Here is a 16202-nt window from a genome sequence, read left to right on the forward strand (position 1 = left end):
TATATATATAATGTGACACAAAATTTAGACAAAAAACATTTAATAACGTTAACTACATTGTGTTAAAGCATAGTTTCGACTACAAAAAGGCCTGTAACCAGATCTTCATGTAACTGGATTGTAATGGCTTTTCCAGTTTAAAGGTAGTTCTTCGAGTTTTAGTACTCTATTGCTCAACACATTCCTTGCCCATCCTTTGTTGACAGGACCGTTTGTGGCTGAGCGAGGTATACGGAATGATGAATGGGCGAGGTGAGGTGGACTCTGCAGGSAGAGGCAGGGCCCCTTTTTTACGCCATAACGGCCTTGTGTCATCACCGGGCGGAGACTTCCCTGGGTGTAGCTTCTCTAGCCGGTTAGCACTGCCTAGCACTTCCTCTTCCATTAGCTGGTGCCGCAAAACCCACCCCTTCCGGATGTGACGACGTAAACACCTACTCTGTCCATTGGCTKTGGCGCCTGCCCGTCAGCACTCGTGCCTGATTCACCGATTTGACGCTAACGGCAAATGGGCGGGTTCATCTCAGAAAATTATAAGGTCATTTGAATTACGCCTGGCTGTGAGCTTCCCCGGTTACAAGAATGATATGAAATACTCAGACAATAAACGGATAATGACAGCGGGGTCAGAGTCGACACGTCTTATCAGGTCGTTTTTGGTGGGAGCAGCAGCAGGAGGTGGCTGTGGGATTTGAAACCCAGTGAGTGCGTCCGTCCGTCCGCCTGCCTGTGTGCGTTTCTCTGAGCTTCTGTCAAGCCAAGCTAGCGGCGGCGGAGAGAGGAGAGAGGTTGGGGGGGCGACCAGGCTGGCTTGTAAGCCGATCAAGGTGGAATCTCACGCAGCGAGTTTCACGTTTGGGGATTTCTGCGCACCTATATGCTGTGACGGCGTGAAAGAGGGGACAAGGTATGTAAGCTAACGCTGCTCATCCCTGCTACAACCTCCCATCGCCCCCGCGAAGTTCTGTTGAGCTCGGCGGAAAGGTGGTCAGGTTTTTATTTTTTGGGGGGGAGAACAGACGATATGTGTTAGGAATGTGTAAATTCAAACACCCCCTCGGTCCTTAAAAGGGGAAAATATTCCTCTTCGTCCTGACAGATGTACCGCTGTTCGGTCGTTGCCGCTGCGCATCCTGCTCTGCCTCACATCGGGTTAGCGAGTTAAACACTGACCGTCCCACCAGGTCACGGATGAAGGCCGGGCCTTATCGCACATGGTTCTGGAGGTAGCACCACACTGCTTCACCTCTTCCTTCCGAATCCTGCCGCAGTGTGATGCTCCTCCGCGCCTTTTAAATTTCCGGGTTCGGGCATCAGAGGCTTTTTGTCTCCAACTGTGTGTTTGGCAGCTGTCCTACTGAAAGCGTGGCTTCTTTTCTTTTGCCGTTCACTGTCCCATCCGGTGTTCAGAGGGGTTTCATTGTTTTATGTTTTGGCTGTAATCATTATCATCACAACCACCATGCATGAAGGGAGAAATACTCAGAATAATTAACTCAATAACAGTGCCCCCCCCCCCTTTTTTTTAGAACAATAAACAGAAATTAGAGCAAAGCTGATGAATAGATTATGAGTGGACCTATCATTTACTGTTCTGGATCAGCTTTCAAACTATCAGGTGGCAACAACACTTTGCCTTGTTACATTCTAAAAGGAAAGCATGAGGGTCTTCATTTGCTTTATTTTGTTTCTCATCAGAGGAGCTTTTCTAGTTCAACCCTCCCCAGGTTGCAGAGTCCCATTCTTTAAAGCTGCTGTTTTGTCAAGCTTGAACACACGTGCAAATCACTCTCCCTCATGAGGGCTGGTCAGGGTCTTTGCTGGGCCCGGTCCACACGTGAGATGTTTTAGTCGCAAGTGTGAATTGTTGTGAAACTGATCTGGGATTACAATTAAACTCGATGCAGTTTAAACTGAGGAAGCTGTTTTGAACGAGGAGCAAAACCCTCGAAATTTAAAACTTGCTTTCGCTGAAGTTTAACTAAGATCATCTAATGATGACAAGGGATGTTCCAGCAGTTTTGTTCTAACCTTATCAGCTACATTATGTGTAATCTTGTGCAAGATGTTAGATCTTGGAAGATGTGCTAATGATGACTCGGCTATCGCCACCTTAGCTGAACATCTATAAAATTGTCTGAGCTATAGCCATTGTTGTGTTGGATTAGATCAATTAGCTTGCAAAGTGARTTTTTCTGACARTTAATTACACAYGATACGAGTCATCTCCAAAAATTAATCAGTTGTACATGCACATAAAATGATTACTTACTGAGAGGCTTGTTACAGTCTGTCCTGTGGTTCATTARATATTTTGCTAACAAACACAGGCATGAGTAAAATCATTGTCWCCGTTTTACAATGGCTTTCATTTAAACTTTCTAGGATTTTGTTTCCACACTTGTTTCACATTCAGTGTGAGTAAATTTCACTTTATTTGAACCTTTCGTAGTAAAGTGTATTCTACTTGGGGTCGGCTTGAAAACAGGCTCAGTATGTGTAAACAAATCACTGGAGATAACATTCTTCAGTTGTTAGCATCGCTGAGAACCAGAGCAACGTCTGTGCAGCTTGACTCTTATACARCCTTGGGTAATTATAACTTGGAGCCACATTTAATCTTATTTTTAATGCGTGTCCATGGATYTTTTTTGKTTGTTTTGGTTTTCAGGATGATGCGTCTTGCATGTTGCACAGTTCTGCTGTTTGTGTTGAGGCTGTTGGCGGGCCTGCCGTGGTACCAGGTTCTACCGGGCGTCCTGATCTTCTACCTCGGGAGTGGAGGATGGAGCTTCCTGGAGATTTTTGCCAGAACGATTGGCAGGGACTTACAGTAAGWAAACATCTTCCTGAAAATGCAGAAAATTATTGGCTTTTTATTATTGTTTTGCACACTCAAAACAGTTAAAAATTTCATTATTATTATTATTATGACATCTTTATCCTGTTTTGCCTGTCCCACTAGTGGTTAGGAGAACTATGTCTGTGTTGTTAATTTTCCACTCATAAACAACACACCTCCTGCTTTTTATACTGCTGTAACAATGTAAATTTCCCCACTGCGGGATTAATAAAGGAATATCTTATCTTATCAAGCAAATCTATAGAAATTGTTTCACTGTGCAGATTTGAAACAGGAAGTTATTGCCCTATTAGTGAGTATTTACTACAAGATTACTTTTTTACATTTGCAGTTTATTCAATTAAATATAAGAAGAGGCAAAAATCTAAACATTGTGTTTTAAAACTAGTCATTTTTTATTTTCATAAGATTTACCATGATTTTTCCAGATGTTCCTTTCAAATAATAGAAATGTTTGACTTGGTGATGTCTTTTAATGAACAATAATTTGACTCATACTGACGAGCAGTAAATGATCAGTTACAGTAAGAACTCTAGTCTAAATTGGGGTTTTATTAAACTTTTAAGACATTTTAAATCTGTATCCCCTAAAGGAATTACTTCACAATCTGCAAAAAAAAAACAAAAAACAAAAGTGGGCTTGTTACCTCGACAGCAGCTCTTAGTTTCAAACCAGTTAACCTGGAATGTTTTTACCAAAAGAAAATGGAAAGAATGTGTTTAGGAGGAAATTTTTTTAAGACCCGAACCCTCGGCCAATATTTACCATGGTGATGGGTTTTTGTTAACTTCCCTTTACACACACACACAAGATCTGTAACTGGTAAAACAGGAAGTTAAAAGGCACGTGTTGACGACCTGTATAGGTCAAAAAGTTCTGTCAGTCATCTTTGTGACGTCGTGCTACTTTTTAATCACTTAGGGGTAAAAGTGAATCGTTTCAGGACTTTATGCATTTGACTTGTCAAACAAGAATCGTTTCTACTTCTTGACATGTTTTACTGTATCTATGGGGAGTCTGCTGAGAATTCATGATATCTAACTCTGGCAAAGACTAAATTTTCCACAGTGACTCACTGCGAGGTAATGTGAAAAGTGGTTCGACGAGATTCCGATATTTACGCTGCAAGAATCGCAAAGGTTACAGTTTACAGGTTACAGCTCAGCTTTAGTACAACTTCATTTAATCCTGCCACCACATGTTTCACTGACGACCACAGGGTGTTCCAGCTGACATGAAGGGTCTTCAGATAATGCTTAATCAAAAGTGTGTTCTGACACGTCTTTCTAATGTTTGGTCATAAATTAGTCAAAACAAAGTTATATGTAGATGGAAAAATTGTTGAACCTATTGATCCACAATAAACTGAAAATATTCAGATACAGTAAATCTAATCTCTTATGTAATGGGCTTTCTGTTAAGATCATAGGACAGCCATGAATTACTTGACTTGTTGGTTTTTATGATGTTGTTCTTCATCTCTGCATAATATCTTTTGTGCAATAAATGCAAAAGTCCAGACAGTTGCTATTTATTCAGACTTTGCCTCATTGGTCTTCCCTGCTGTAATGTTTTATATCTACTTTTATGTTCTGCATACATGCAGCTAATAGATGTCCTCAGATGGCTGGTTGTATTAATATTTTTATTTTGAAAACTGTTTATTTATAATAAAAAAAACTAGTGCTTATTAGTATGTCACTTTTTTACATTTTAACTGACTGTTAAGATATGTTGAAGGTGACAAACAATCATTATCTTACCTGTTGTAGATAATTTTTATTGTTTTCATTTTCTTGACGTGTTTCTTTATTTTTAATGTTGTGGACAATTTTTGTCTGAGATAATAAAGTTCTATATAATTAGAAGTCTGTTAGGAGAAACAGAGTTTATTCTATCCAGGAATGACAAGTTAGTGACTCACAACCTAAAAGGATTATTGTCCTAGTAAAGTTAACGTAGCTTCCTGTTGTTGAAACGTGTTGCAGTAAAGCTGTGTTTTTTTATAATCTCTTATCTCAAACCTGAAGAATATACACCTGTAAATGGCTCAAGTTATCCCAACATGACTGACTGTAGTAATAATGACTTTACAATGATTGATTTGTGTATTCATTTCCAGTGATAAACATGATTATAATAATATTAACTTTTTATGGCAATTTCACTGGTAACACTAATTACTGGTCAGCAGCATATGATGAATGTTTTTCTGACAAATGCCATTGTGTTCTATTATACATTTAAATTCATAAATCTGTTTATTTTTCTAAAATAAGTCCATATTTTATAATCGTATTATATGAATCAAATAAAATTGTCATGTGTCTAAAGAGTCCCAGCTTTAGCTTATTATTCCATTCAGATTTAGTCAAAACTGAGGTATTTCTAAAAACTATCTTCTACAGGTAAGATATTGACTCTTCATAACCTTTTCACAAAACCCCACTTTAAACCTTGAAAACTATAAATAACTGCATTCAGGGACCTATAACATCTCTTAGAGTTGCAAAAGAAAAACAATATTTTCAACACCTTTTCTGCCTGAAACATTTTGTAATGAAAAAAAATCTGAAAACCTTGTTATGGTAGCATAATAAGATCCTATTTTGAAATAATTTTTAAGCACTTACTTTACTTCGCTGTACTCCCTTTTAATGAAATGTTCCTTCTTTTCTTCAGCGCAGCATATGTCTTGTTGCGGGTGAAGATGAATGTCCGGCGTCACGTCAGAGAGAAGAACACTGTACCTAACATTTTTGCGGAGACGGTGGCGCGTCACGGAAACAAAACAGCGCTCATCTTTGAGGGGACCGGAGAGAGGTGGACCTTCCTACAGCTGGACGAATACTCCAACAGAGTGGCCAACTTCCTGCTGGACCGTGGTTTCAAGGTATGTCTAGAAAACAAAATATTACATTAAAAATTTGGGTATGTGACTCCATTTTTAAAAAAGGACCTGATTTATTTTTGGTTTTTGCTTTAAGGAGGGTGATGTGGTGGCCCTGTTCATGGAGAACCGGTCCCAGTACGTGGGCCTCTGGTTGGGCATGGCCAAAATTGGAGTAGAAGCTGCTCTCATTAACTTCAATCTGAGACTGGAGGCTTTGGTCCACTGTGTCACCATCTCCAACTCCAAGGCTGTGATCTTCGGTTCGGAGCTAACTGACGGTAAGACGACAGAAGAGTTCAAATTCACACGATCCTCCTCACCCTCTGTCTGTACCAAGGGTATAACTTTCTGAAGGACTGGTGTGGACATGTCCCCACCAACTTTGGCCGGACAGGGACAGTCCCCACCAATATTTGCACATCTTTTTTCCTTTGCGTGCATCTACATTTCCCGACAGTAGGCAGCAACAACTGCTGTGTCTACTTTTTTCCGAAAAAAAAAAAAAAAGTACGCTGCGCCCGATCCCTTCCACCCCCTCCCTTCCTTTTCTCTGAAGTGCGAGGACACACGCGCGCGCAGACACACGCATGCACACGCACTCGCGCGCAGACACGCGCGCGGGCTAGCTGCCTGCTGTAAAACAACGTGGTGGTCAGAGCCTCAGAGCTACTGGAGCAGGTAACGGTCTGATAACATCCAGCTCCTGGAAAAACTTTGTTGTTTACAAAGGACCAAAAAATAAGTCAAAAAGTAGGACAGCACTGTTATTTTTCTTATGAAAAGTTAGCTTGCTGCTAGTTATCTATCAGCTAATGTTAGCAATCACTTAGTGATGACATTCTCTGTTATTGAGGTTTTTTTTTTTAATCAGTTAAACTGTATTTTAATGCTCAGTTTGAGTCCAGGTCCACTCTAATATTTATTGATTCCCTGTTATAATTTACATTCATAAAGTCACTGATTATTTCTCTAATTAAATATACTAGCTTCATAATTTACACATTGTTTACTTGACTTTTTAAAGCTGACTGAATTCAGGTGGCAGTAAAAACATAATATTTAATCTATCTGTTGATGTAGGAGCTGGATACAGACAGTCAGAGGAGCAGGTAGGACAGGGTGTCTCAGGTAGGACAGGGTGTCTCAGGTAGGACAGGGTGTCTCAGGTAGGACAGGGTGTCTCAGGTAGGACAGGGTGTCTCAGGTAGGACAGGGTGTCTCAGGTAGGACAGGGTGTCTCAGGTAATAGATGAAGGTGATGGACAGGTGTGAAGGAAATATAAAATGTTATTTTGAGTACATTCTAGTCTGCTGTGTGAACTAAATGAAATAAATTACTGATCTAAAGACATAATCTACAGCATGCTTAACTATTTATTTTGATCAGTATAAAAGTGATAGGCTTATTTAACTTTTATTAGTAGGAAGTGGTAGAAATTAGTTTTCATAATTGGGATTTTCCCGGTTAAATAAAGGTCAGTAAATAAATCTGTCAATCCATCCATCATTAGCTTTCTAATCAATTCCAAATATCCACGTATCGATCTTATAAATAAATGTAAAAACCTCCTCTAAGCTTGTTTGGGATAATTTGTCACATTAATGTAATTATCTGAGTCATAACTGAATTTAAAAACAGGACAAATGCAACTAGTTTAATGAAGAATCTGTCTACGGTCATTAAATCAGGTGTTTATTTTTGTAGGTAAAAGTATCTTTAACAACCTGTTAAAATACATTAGAAATCAGGAAATAGCTTCTAATTTATTCAAAAGTTTGACCCCTCCAGTGTGTCCTTTACACACACACATTATAAGACTTATGTGAGAGGATAAACCAACACACCTGTGCTCTGCCTGTGTGTCTCTGTATGAAACTATGGTTGATTATCAAACTGAATTCTTAGTGAGTTTAAAGGACTGGTACAGTACATGGTTGAATGAAGGTGAGCATAATCTCAGTTAATATGGTTTGAGTATTACTGCATCACAACAGAAACATTTGGTGTTCAGTTATTGACGAGTGCAGACAGTTAAACTGAGCACACACTGAAGACATGAACAACAGAAAACCCTGGTCGCACAACTGGGTGCGTCAGACCCCGTCCCCCACGGTGCGTCCCCACCAACTTTCAGTACAAAGTTACGCCCTTATGCTGATGCATGCTGCTCTGCTTCCTGTGTAATGAGAGAGGTGAGTGCAGGGAGAAAGGAACATGGGTCATAAGGGTCATAAAAGATAAATGGCTATTTGAGTAGGTGTCTCCTCAGTATCAGTCGGTGGCTCTGGCTGTAATGAAGATAGAAATGTCTTTATCACCACCATAAACGGTTCAAGGTCTGAGCATGGCAGAGAAACGCGTCATCAGCCGTTAAGTGATCAACTAAAGCCGATAGAAGGGAAAGAGATAAAGGCACATGGATCAGATGTATTTGTTTTAATTGATGTAGGAAAAAAATCAGTCAAGTGAACACAAGTGTTGCAAGAATGCTGATTCAGCTTTTATATTTAACTAGAGCTGGGCGATATGATCGGAATTTTAAATCATGGTATTTTCAACATTTTCACCGGTTTCACGGTATTTGACAGGATTTTTCTTTTCATCACAGCTCAGCTGATAATAAAATGTACAAACCCTGCTTATTAAGTTTTTTCATTTTACTGTACCTCTGTCTGTGTCTCTGTTTCCCTCCTCTSTGTCTGTTCTTCTCTGACTGGTGGTTGCAGACAGTAGTCATGCATTTTGGTCCAGTCGTGAAGGAGGAGGGTTAAGAAAAGGTTATGATCGGGTTTATTGTTTTATGTTATTTATTAAAGCTTATCAGCACGACTCACCTTACACACTAGTCAATTCCAACTCCACTACAAACTACTTCCTGCGGGCTTTTCACTATAGAACCACGTTAAGTCTCCATCAGCATAACGTCTCCATATTAACTAACAGCGTTAAATCTAACTGTGCACGTCACTGAAGAGGTGTTTACTACATTCAGCGATGGCAAAAACGAGATGTTTTTTTAAACGTCAGTCAATATAAGCAGCGGAATCACCACCCGCAGCTGCAACTAGCTGCTCCAAACATTAGCATGCTAACGCACATAGCGGTGCAGCAAGGAAAAATGTCCCCCGGGAAACAACAGTTYACTGGCGGCTGCGACGAAACATTCCGCTATTTAAACCGGAATGTCCGGTATTCTAAAAATTCATATCATAACAAAAATAAAAACCGGTATTTGGTACAAAATGGTATACCGCCCAGCACTATATTTAACTATTTTATTTCTCTTAACTACATCTGCTTACTTTAGCTGCTGCTGCTGTAATGTAGCCATTCCTGCATCAGAACTTTCTCATTCAGGAGCTGGATGCTACTATTTTTGATTCTTGTAACTTTTATACGTTTTTAAAATGTTTAACTTTTTTTGCAATTTTTTTTCTCTCAATTCAATTCCTCGTTATCTCTGAAATCTGCTTCAGTGTACTCCCTCCATATTTGTTGCTTATTACTTTTAGAGTTGTTTTTTTAGCTTTTTCTGCAACTTTTAGCTAGCATTTGCTACTTTTAGCCAGCCTTTTGCTGTAGTTAGATAGCCTTTTGCTACATTTAGCTTTTAGCTGCTAAACTTTTATTACTTTGACTTTGTAAATACAGTTTCTGTAGCTATCGGTGTTTTCCGCTGGCTTTACACTTCTTTTTGTGTGTTTTTAAAAATACCAAATCAAATAGATGAGAGAGTTTAATTTTTTATTATTGCATGAGAAAAACTGTTAATGAGTAGRATTAAAGTAGCAATGATTAGCTGCTCCTTACTCTTTTTTTTTTTGCATGTGGTTGTTGAAGTATTTTAAGTTAACTTGGTTACTAATAAASCAGAATTGCAGCCACTCAGTCACACACAAATTTAGGTTTTAATTTGTTCCCTATGGCTCTTTCTTGGATTCTTTCCCACTCAGAAAAGCTTTGATTTGAGCAGCTATAAAGRGGTAAAAGCTGCTGGTTCCCAGATTGATTGAGCTGTCTCACTAATGGTTCATCAACTTGTGTGTTTTTAATTTCTTTAAGTAATTAGAAACATGGCTTCTTTTTGTATCATAAGCCAAAATCATGTTAGTATTATTACTGAGGCAGCAGAGCAAGCTTTTTAAAGGAAAAAGCTTTGAGTTGTTTCAGTTTTTTCTGCTAGTATCGGTCCCTTATCAGTGGTTTATTTATTTTTTAAATTGGGAACATAACAATTGCTGAAACGTTGCACTGTGTGAGATGAGTCCTGCATACTTCAGCGTGTTTCTTTTACTCTCACAGCGGTCTCAGAGGTCCACAGCTCAATGGGGAARGCGGTGCAGATGTTCTGCTCTGGGGACTGGGACCCCAAACGGGTCCCACAGGGGACCGAGTGCCTCGAACCCCTGCTGGACGGCGCCTCATCTCGCCAGCCTCGCCTGCCTCGCCCGCTGCAGCGCTGCTTCACAGGTGAAAAGGACCTTCTTGTTGCAGTTCTAATATAATATTTGAATTTGAGTTTTTGCAAAGTGATTTCAGTTCTTTGGAGTGCTTTTTGTAACGTGAATAACTAAATGATTTGCATGTTTGATGTGAGCAATGCTTAAAAATATCTGTTAATTTCATTGATTTAATTTTTATTGTATATTGTCTGCTTGAAATACCTAAAATTAACAGTTTCTCCTTAAACGCTCAAGCTTCAGAAGACTATTTTGAACCAAATTATAAGGCTCAAAAAAAGTTAACGGTTGACGGAACAATATTTGCACACTTTAATGCTCCAATGTTTTTACTGTTACATCATTCTGTCATGTTTACTTTTTATGACTTGATGCAACAATAAATCCTGCCAGCTTTGGTCACSCTTGTCAAAGCTGCCGCCAAAACACAACAGAGTCAGATGAGTCAGCTTTGATATACAATATTACCATAAAATCTCAGAATAGATGAAGGGGAAACAAAACTAATGTCATAGTTTATATAAACACACAGGTAATAAAACTGCACCAGTGTTGAAACTCTGTAACTTTTAACTGAATAGTCAAACACTGACTTATGTTGTTCCTCAACATTATAGTTATTATAATCCTCTGTTTCTGTGCTGTTGGTTGCAGATCGCCTGTTCTATATCTACACATCAGGAACCACAGGGATGCCTAAAGCTGCTATTGTTGTGCACAGCAGGTAGGAAGGAGGCGACACAAGGAACCGCAGCTGTTCTTTTTATTTTTTCTCCTGTTTGCTCGAGCGTAGTCTTSATTTAGCCTAATATATTCTTTTCTTTTGCCGCCTTTAATCATCTTTTCCTGGTTTTCAGGTACTACCGCATGGCAGCTCTGGTATATTATGGCTTTAGGATGACATCAGACGACATACTGTATGACTGCCTCCCACTCTATCACTCTGCAGGTAAGTGAGCCTGGCAGGTGTCATTTAGGAGACAGTATGACAAATGATGTTGCTTGTCAGACATCTTTTTTTTTCCTGCCACATGAAAGTAACTATATATTCATTCATTSTCATACAAAACAAGTGAGGGAGAGCTGTTTAGTTTGTTTGTTGATTTRCACTGCAGAGCCAAATTAATGTTAGCTTATGTTTCTACAACAATAAAAGCTGAAGAGCCTCAGTGTCCTTTTATCGCCACAAAGAGCACAATTACTTTGTTTTAATGATTAAAGATTAAATTATTAAAGACCTARCATTTCTTAAATGAYTTCACGTCGCCTGCTGTTTTTCATGAGTTTAAACTAAATTATTTGCATGTTGAGAAATAAGTTGCAGCTGATTTGGTCAAATCTTGAAAATAACATTATGTACAATTTCATGCCRTGTTAGAGTAACTGTTGAGAATGACTCTCAGCTACTCCCACATCAAATTTTAGATCAATACCTGTCAAACTCAGCTATAATTGTTTTGTGTTGGCTAACGTGGATCAGCTATGGTGGCTGTCTGGAACATTTGYAGATGAATTATTGCTTTYTGAAAGTTTCAATKAAATCYATTCAGTGGTACATGAAATATTTTGCTAACGGAGAACAGTTACTTAATAGTTAACTAATGTATTTTAGACATTTTAGACTAAGATCTGGGGCAATCTGTTCAGGACATGCTCAAAATGCACGTTGGGGATTACRTTTACGTAATCAACTACGATTACGTTGGGTAAAATCGTATCMTGTGCAAATCGTCAGAAGAACTGTCATGGATTACTATTTTGCACTTGGCGATTACTGCGATTGCGGCACGGTGCTAATGCAGAACTAAAACTAATGTAACGTTAATGCTAATGCAGAGCTAACATTAATGCATAGCTAACACTAACGTGAAGCTAACGTTAATGCATAGCTAACACTAATGTGAAGCTAACGTTAATGCTAATGCAGAGCTAACGTTAATGCATAGCTAACACTAATGTGGAGCTAATGTTAATGCTAATGCAGAACTAACATTAATGCATAGCTAACACTAATGTGAAGCTAACGTTAATGCATAGCTAACACTAATGTGGAGCTAATGTTAACGCTAATGCAGAGCTAACGTTAATGCATAGCTAACACTAATGTGTAGCTAACATTAACGCTAATGCAGAGCTAACATTAATGCATAGATAACACTAATGTGAAGATAACATTTATCCTAAGATGGAGCTAACGTTAATGCGAATGCATAGCTGTAGCTAATGCTAACTCAGAGCTAACACTAATGTGGAGCTAGCATTAATGCTAATGCAGAGCTAACATTAATGCATAGCTAACACTAATGTGGAGCTAATGCTAACTCAGAGCTAACACTAATGTGGAGCTAACATTAATGTGCAAAACTAGTATGAAGATAATGCTAATTCAGAGCCATCACAAATGCAGATCTACTGCTAATGTGGCGCTAACGCTARTTTACTACCAACCTAAAGCTAATGTTATCACTATGAACTCGTTTAATCACCTGACACACTGTTATAAATGGGAGTATGAGGATAGCCATGAATACAGACTGAGGACACAATGTTTGCTACAACAAACTCTCCTACAGCGAATGTTGGAAACAAATCTGCTCAGATGAGAACCCACGATGCGTTCAGTCAGTCTTTTCTCTACGAGCAGCAAAATAAGAGCTGGAAGGAGATAATGCGAGTTCTGGCTGTTAAAATTAAGTTAGTTTGATGATTTGTAAGTATAATTTTAGAACACAGGGAAACTGACAGAGTTCAAAACATGCAAGTGCAGTTATCACCTAGTCATCGTTGACGGATAAATGCCACAATTAAYTGTCATAATTATTATTTTTATTTTGCTAAAATCACCCAATCCTATTGGGGATCAGTCTCCGCTACTGACACTCTAAATTGTAGGCCAGTATCTGACAAAACTTTAGTCCTACATGTGCTGTTTAATGTTTGTCCAGATTCTATCTCCAGTTGCTTTGTGAAGGCTGACATCATGACCCCGCTCGTTCTTTGTTCTCAGGAAACATTGTGGGAGTGGGTCAGTGCATAATCCACGGAATGACCGTGGTGATCAGGAAGAAGTTCTCTGCCTCGCGCTTCTGGGATGACTGTATCAAATATAACTGCACTGTAAGCAGAATTTCTCTTTCAGCTCATTGCCACACAGKGCTGAGATAGTTCCTAAAAATGTTCCAATAATTTGTGTTTAACTCCTCTTTTTAGTCACCATTTGGTTGTAAGCTGCCCCTTTTTATCCATCTAACATGACTTCTTTGTCGCGCTGCCACCCTTTAGATTGTGCAGTACATCGGAGAGATCTGTCGGTATCTACTGAACCAGCCGATTCGCGACACCGAGCGWCAGCATCGCGTGCGCATGGCGCTGGGCAATGGCCTGCGCCAGTCCATATGGGAGGAGTTCATGAACCGCTTCAACATCCCGCAGATAGCTGAGTTTTACGGAGCCACGGAGTGCAACTGCAGCTTGGGCAACTTCGACAACAAGGTGAGGACAAGTCCTGCCGGGAAAAAAAAATATTGTGAGGGTTTGATGCTCAACTTAAAACTCAGTAATGCTTTTTCATGGCAGGACAAGGCTGAGAGGGTGTTTTTGGAGAGGCCAAAATCTGATGTTTTTGAGGACAATTAGTGTTTTATTGCGTGTTAAAKCGTGTCGAGTTTAGTGCTGCACAGATTTTTCGAAATAATCACATCGTTTATTAAAATTTGTCAACGCAGAATTTTATTATCGAGTATTCATATTATTTAACCACATACATGTTCGTTTGTATCTCCAATGAAATACATGAGCTGTTGGGGGCAGAATCGCCTGTATTGTCAGCGGTTGCTTTGTTTACTGATGAAGAACGTGCCAGCCTGAAAACCACAGAAGAAGAAGCAGCGGGCACATAAAAGAGCGATAATAATGGTGGAACAGAAAGACGTTCACGTCAAAGAGGGGAAAAAAAAAACCAAGACTTAAGTTGGCTATGTTTTATTGAAAGTAAAACACAGATTTGTTCCATGGCAGCACAGCAGCAGTGACACCACTTGAAACASTAACACACACTGGACTTGTGTTTATATGATTACATACTGCAGGTGGGTAAGGTTCAGAAAGGTTGATGCTGTATAAATCATATTTATTTTCAGTGACTGACCTCTTTGTGCTGCAGCCAACTGTCTATATGTTTACAAACAGAAAACTTGTTTCTTGGAAGCAGAGCCATAAACGTTAGCTAAAGCATTAAGTGACATCTGATCACTGACTTGTAGTAATAACTCATCCTGTCTCCTATAGTTCTTTTTTGCATTGGCGTTTTATTAAATCCTTTGGACTGTCAGATCCAACAAGTTTGTAAATAAAATGTATTTTTTTACTTTTATGCACTTTATTATATTCTTTAGTTTTATTTTGGACTTACAAAGCTATGTCTGCACCCTGCAGGGCAGGTTAACAACCCCTCATGCTGAGGAGAGGCTGCTGTTTTGAGTTTTTGTACTTTGTTTAAAAGACAGCTTTCAGTTTTATTTTYATTGTTCCATCTACAACTGACAGCTTATAGTGAAGTAAGAAGTAAAATGTCTGTGCTGAATATTCAAGTGTCATTTTATTAATACAGGAATATTCATAGTAACAAGTGTTTGAAAAAATGAGGGTAAATAATAATATATGAACAAGTTAACATTAGACACTGGTGCTAGACCTAGACCAGGGGTCTGCAACCTGCGGCTCTGGGGCCRCATGTGGCTCTTTGGTCTCTCTGCAGTGGCTCTTTGAAAACGTTACCAAACATAACAGAAAACATAAACATTTTTTGTTTTTTTATACTCACAACAGAAATCCATTTGTATGCAAATATGTGATTAATACTAATGCAAAAAGTAAAACATGTTAGCTCATGCTAGCCTGTTGTTTACTTAAATAATTCAACTTCCTTCTATGATCCATCAGAAATACTTTTAAAGAATTTGAAAACTACATAAAAATAAGAATTAGAAAAAAATATGCCTGAATAGTTCAGTTGTACTAGTTTTTATGAGATTCAGTAAAAACTATATACAGTATTTTTATTGTTTACATGATTATGGTCNGTTCAGTTGTACTAGTTTTTATGAGATTCAGTAAAAACTATATACAGTATTTTTATTGTTTACATGATTATGGTCTTTTCATTTGTCCTGATGTGCAAAATAATAATATTGTACGTAATAAAACTCACAATAGATTCTTTAGTTTTATAATGTCACCTCTAGTGGCGATAGAGGTTCCTGAAAAGGCCCACGACCCACTAGTTGATAATCATAGTTGTAGCTTGTTTTAYGGCTCTGGACACATTTTATTAGTGAGCCAAGTAGCAGACATGGCTCTTTTGATCATAAAGGTTGCAGACCCCTGACCTAGATGTTATTGAAGAAAATTGATCAAGTTTGCACAAAAAACAGAAAATGCCTTAAAATCAAGTGAAGATAGTTGTGCCTCATCTGTCCTGTTTAGTAGAACAATTTKACCTTAGTTTTGTGTCTCTGGGTCACCTGGTGTAGAAGCTATTGCTTTTTGTTCCTCAAGTGTTATTTGGTAATTTATTGACGGTCCCTATGCGGGCCRTGGTGTGTGGAGGCGGAGCGAGCTGACTGAGATCAGACCGCCTGAAGTAATTAGGCTGGAGGAAATCCATGCTGATCTACTAGCGCGAATATCCGACCTAAAACRAACTTCACTCCAGCGCCGTCTTTCAGACCGGATCCCCACTGGATGGGGCGTTCCAGTTTAAAATCATGACTCTATACCGTACCTCKGACCACAGCAAAAGTAGCTGGTGAAAATGCACYTCAGTGGRGATTTTYCACRGTGAAATTCACCGTCTGCCAGGTRCTCTTAAACCCCATGACATAGTAGCTAAGAATATCATTAGCTTTGTGCGTGAAGTCGTTTACWKAGTTAAAACTAAAATGCGTGCACCWCCCTCTCTTCTCAGCAGGAGGATTTTAGCTAAA

General features: G+C 39.0%; 1 protein-coding gene across 3 annotated transcripts in view; it reads left to right on the forward strand.

The window, feature by feature from the left end:
- Positions 1-16202, forward strand: part of slc27a4 (solute carrier family 27 member 4) — a 28907-nt gene that overhangs the window by 8526 nt on the left and 4179 nt on the right. The window contains exons 1-9 of one of the 3 annotated variants that reach the window (XM_014003877.1): positions 536-907; positions 2672-2833; positions 5547-5757; positions 5852-6035; positions 10061-10228; positions 10873-10942; positions 11076-11167; positions 13226-13335; positions 13501-13710. In XM_014003877.1, coding sequence (XP_013859331.1) covers positions 2673-2833; positions 5547-5757; positions 5852-6035; positions 10061-10228; positions 10873-10942; positions 11076-11167; positions 13226-13335; positions 13501-13710 — 1206 coding nt within the window. In that variant the 5' untranslated portion in view covers positions 536-907; position 2672. Of the gene's footprint in view, positions 1-535; positions 908-2295; positions 2593-2671; positions 2834-5546; positions 5758-5851; positions 6036-10060; positions 10229-10872; positions 10943-11075; positions 11168-13225; positions 13336-13500; positions 13711-16202 lie in introns of those variants that run through there. The other 2 variants (XM_014003878.1, XM_014003876.1) reach the window with 2 other exon arrangements.

This window comes from Austrofundulus limnaeus, unplaced genomic scaffold (genome assembly GCF_001266775.1).
Source record: "Austrofundulus limnaeus strain Quisiro unplaced genomic scaffold, Austrofundulus_limnaeus-1.0 Scaffold20, whole genome shotgun sequence".
In the NCBI taxonomy this organism is placed as follows: Eukaryota; Metazoa; Chordata; class Actinopteri; order Cyprinodontiformes; family Rivulidae; genus Austrofundulus; species Austrofundulus limnaeus.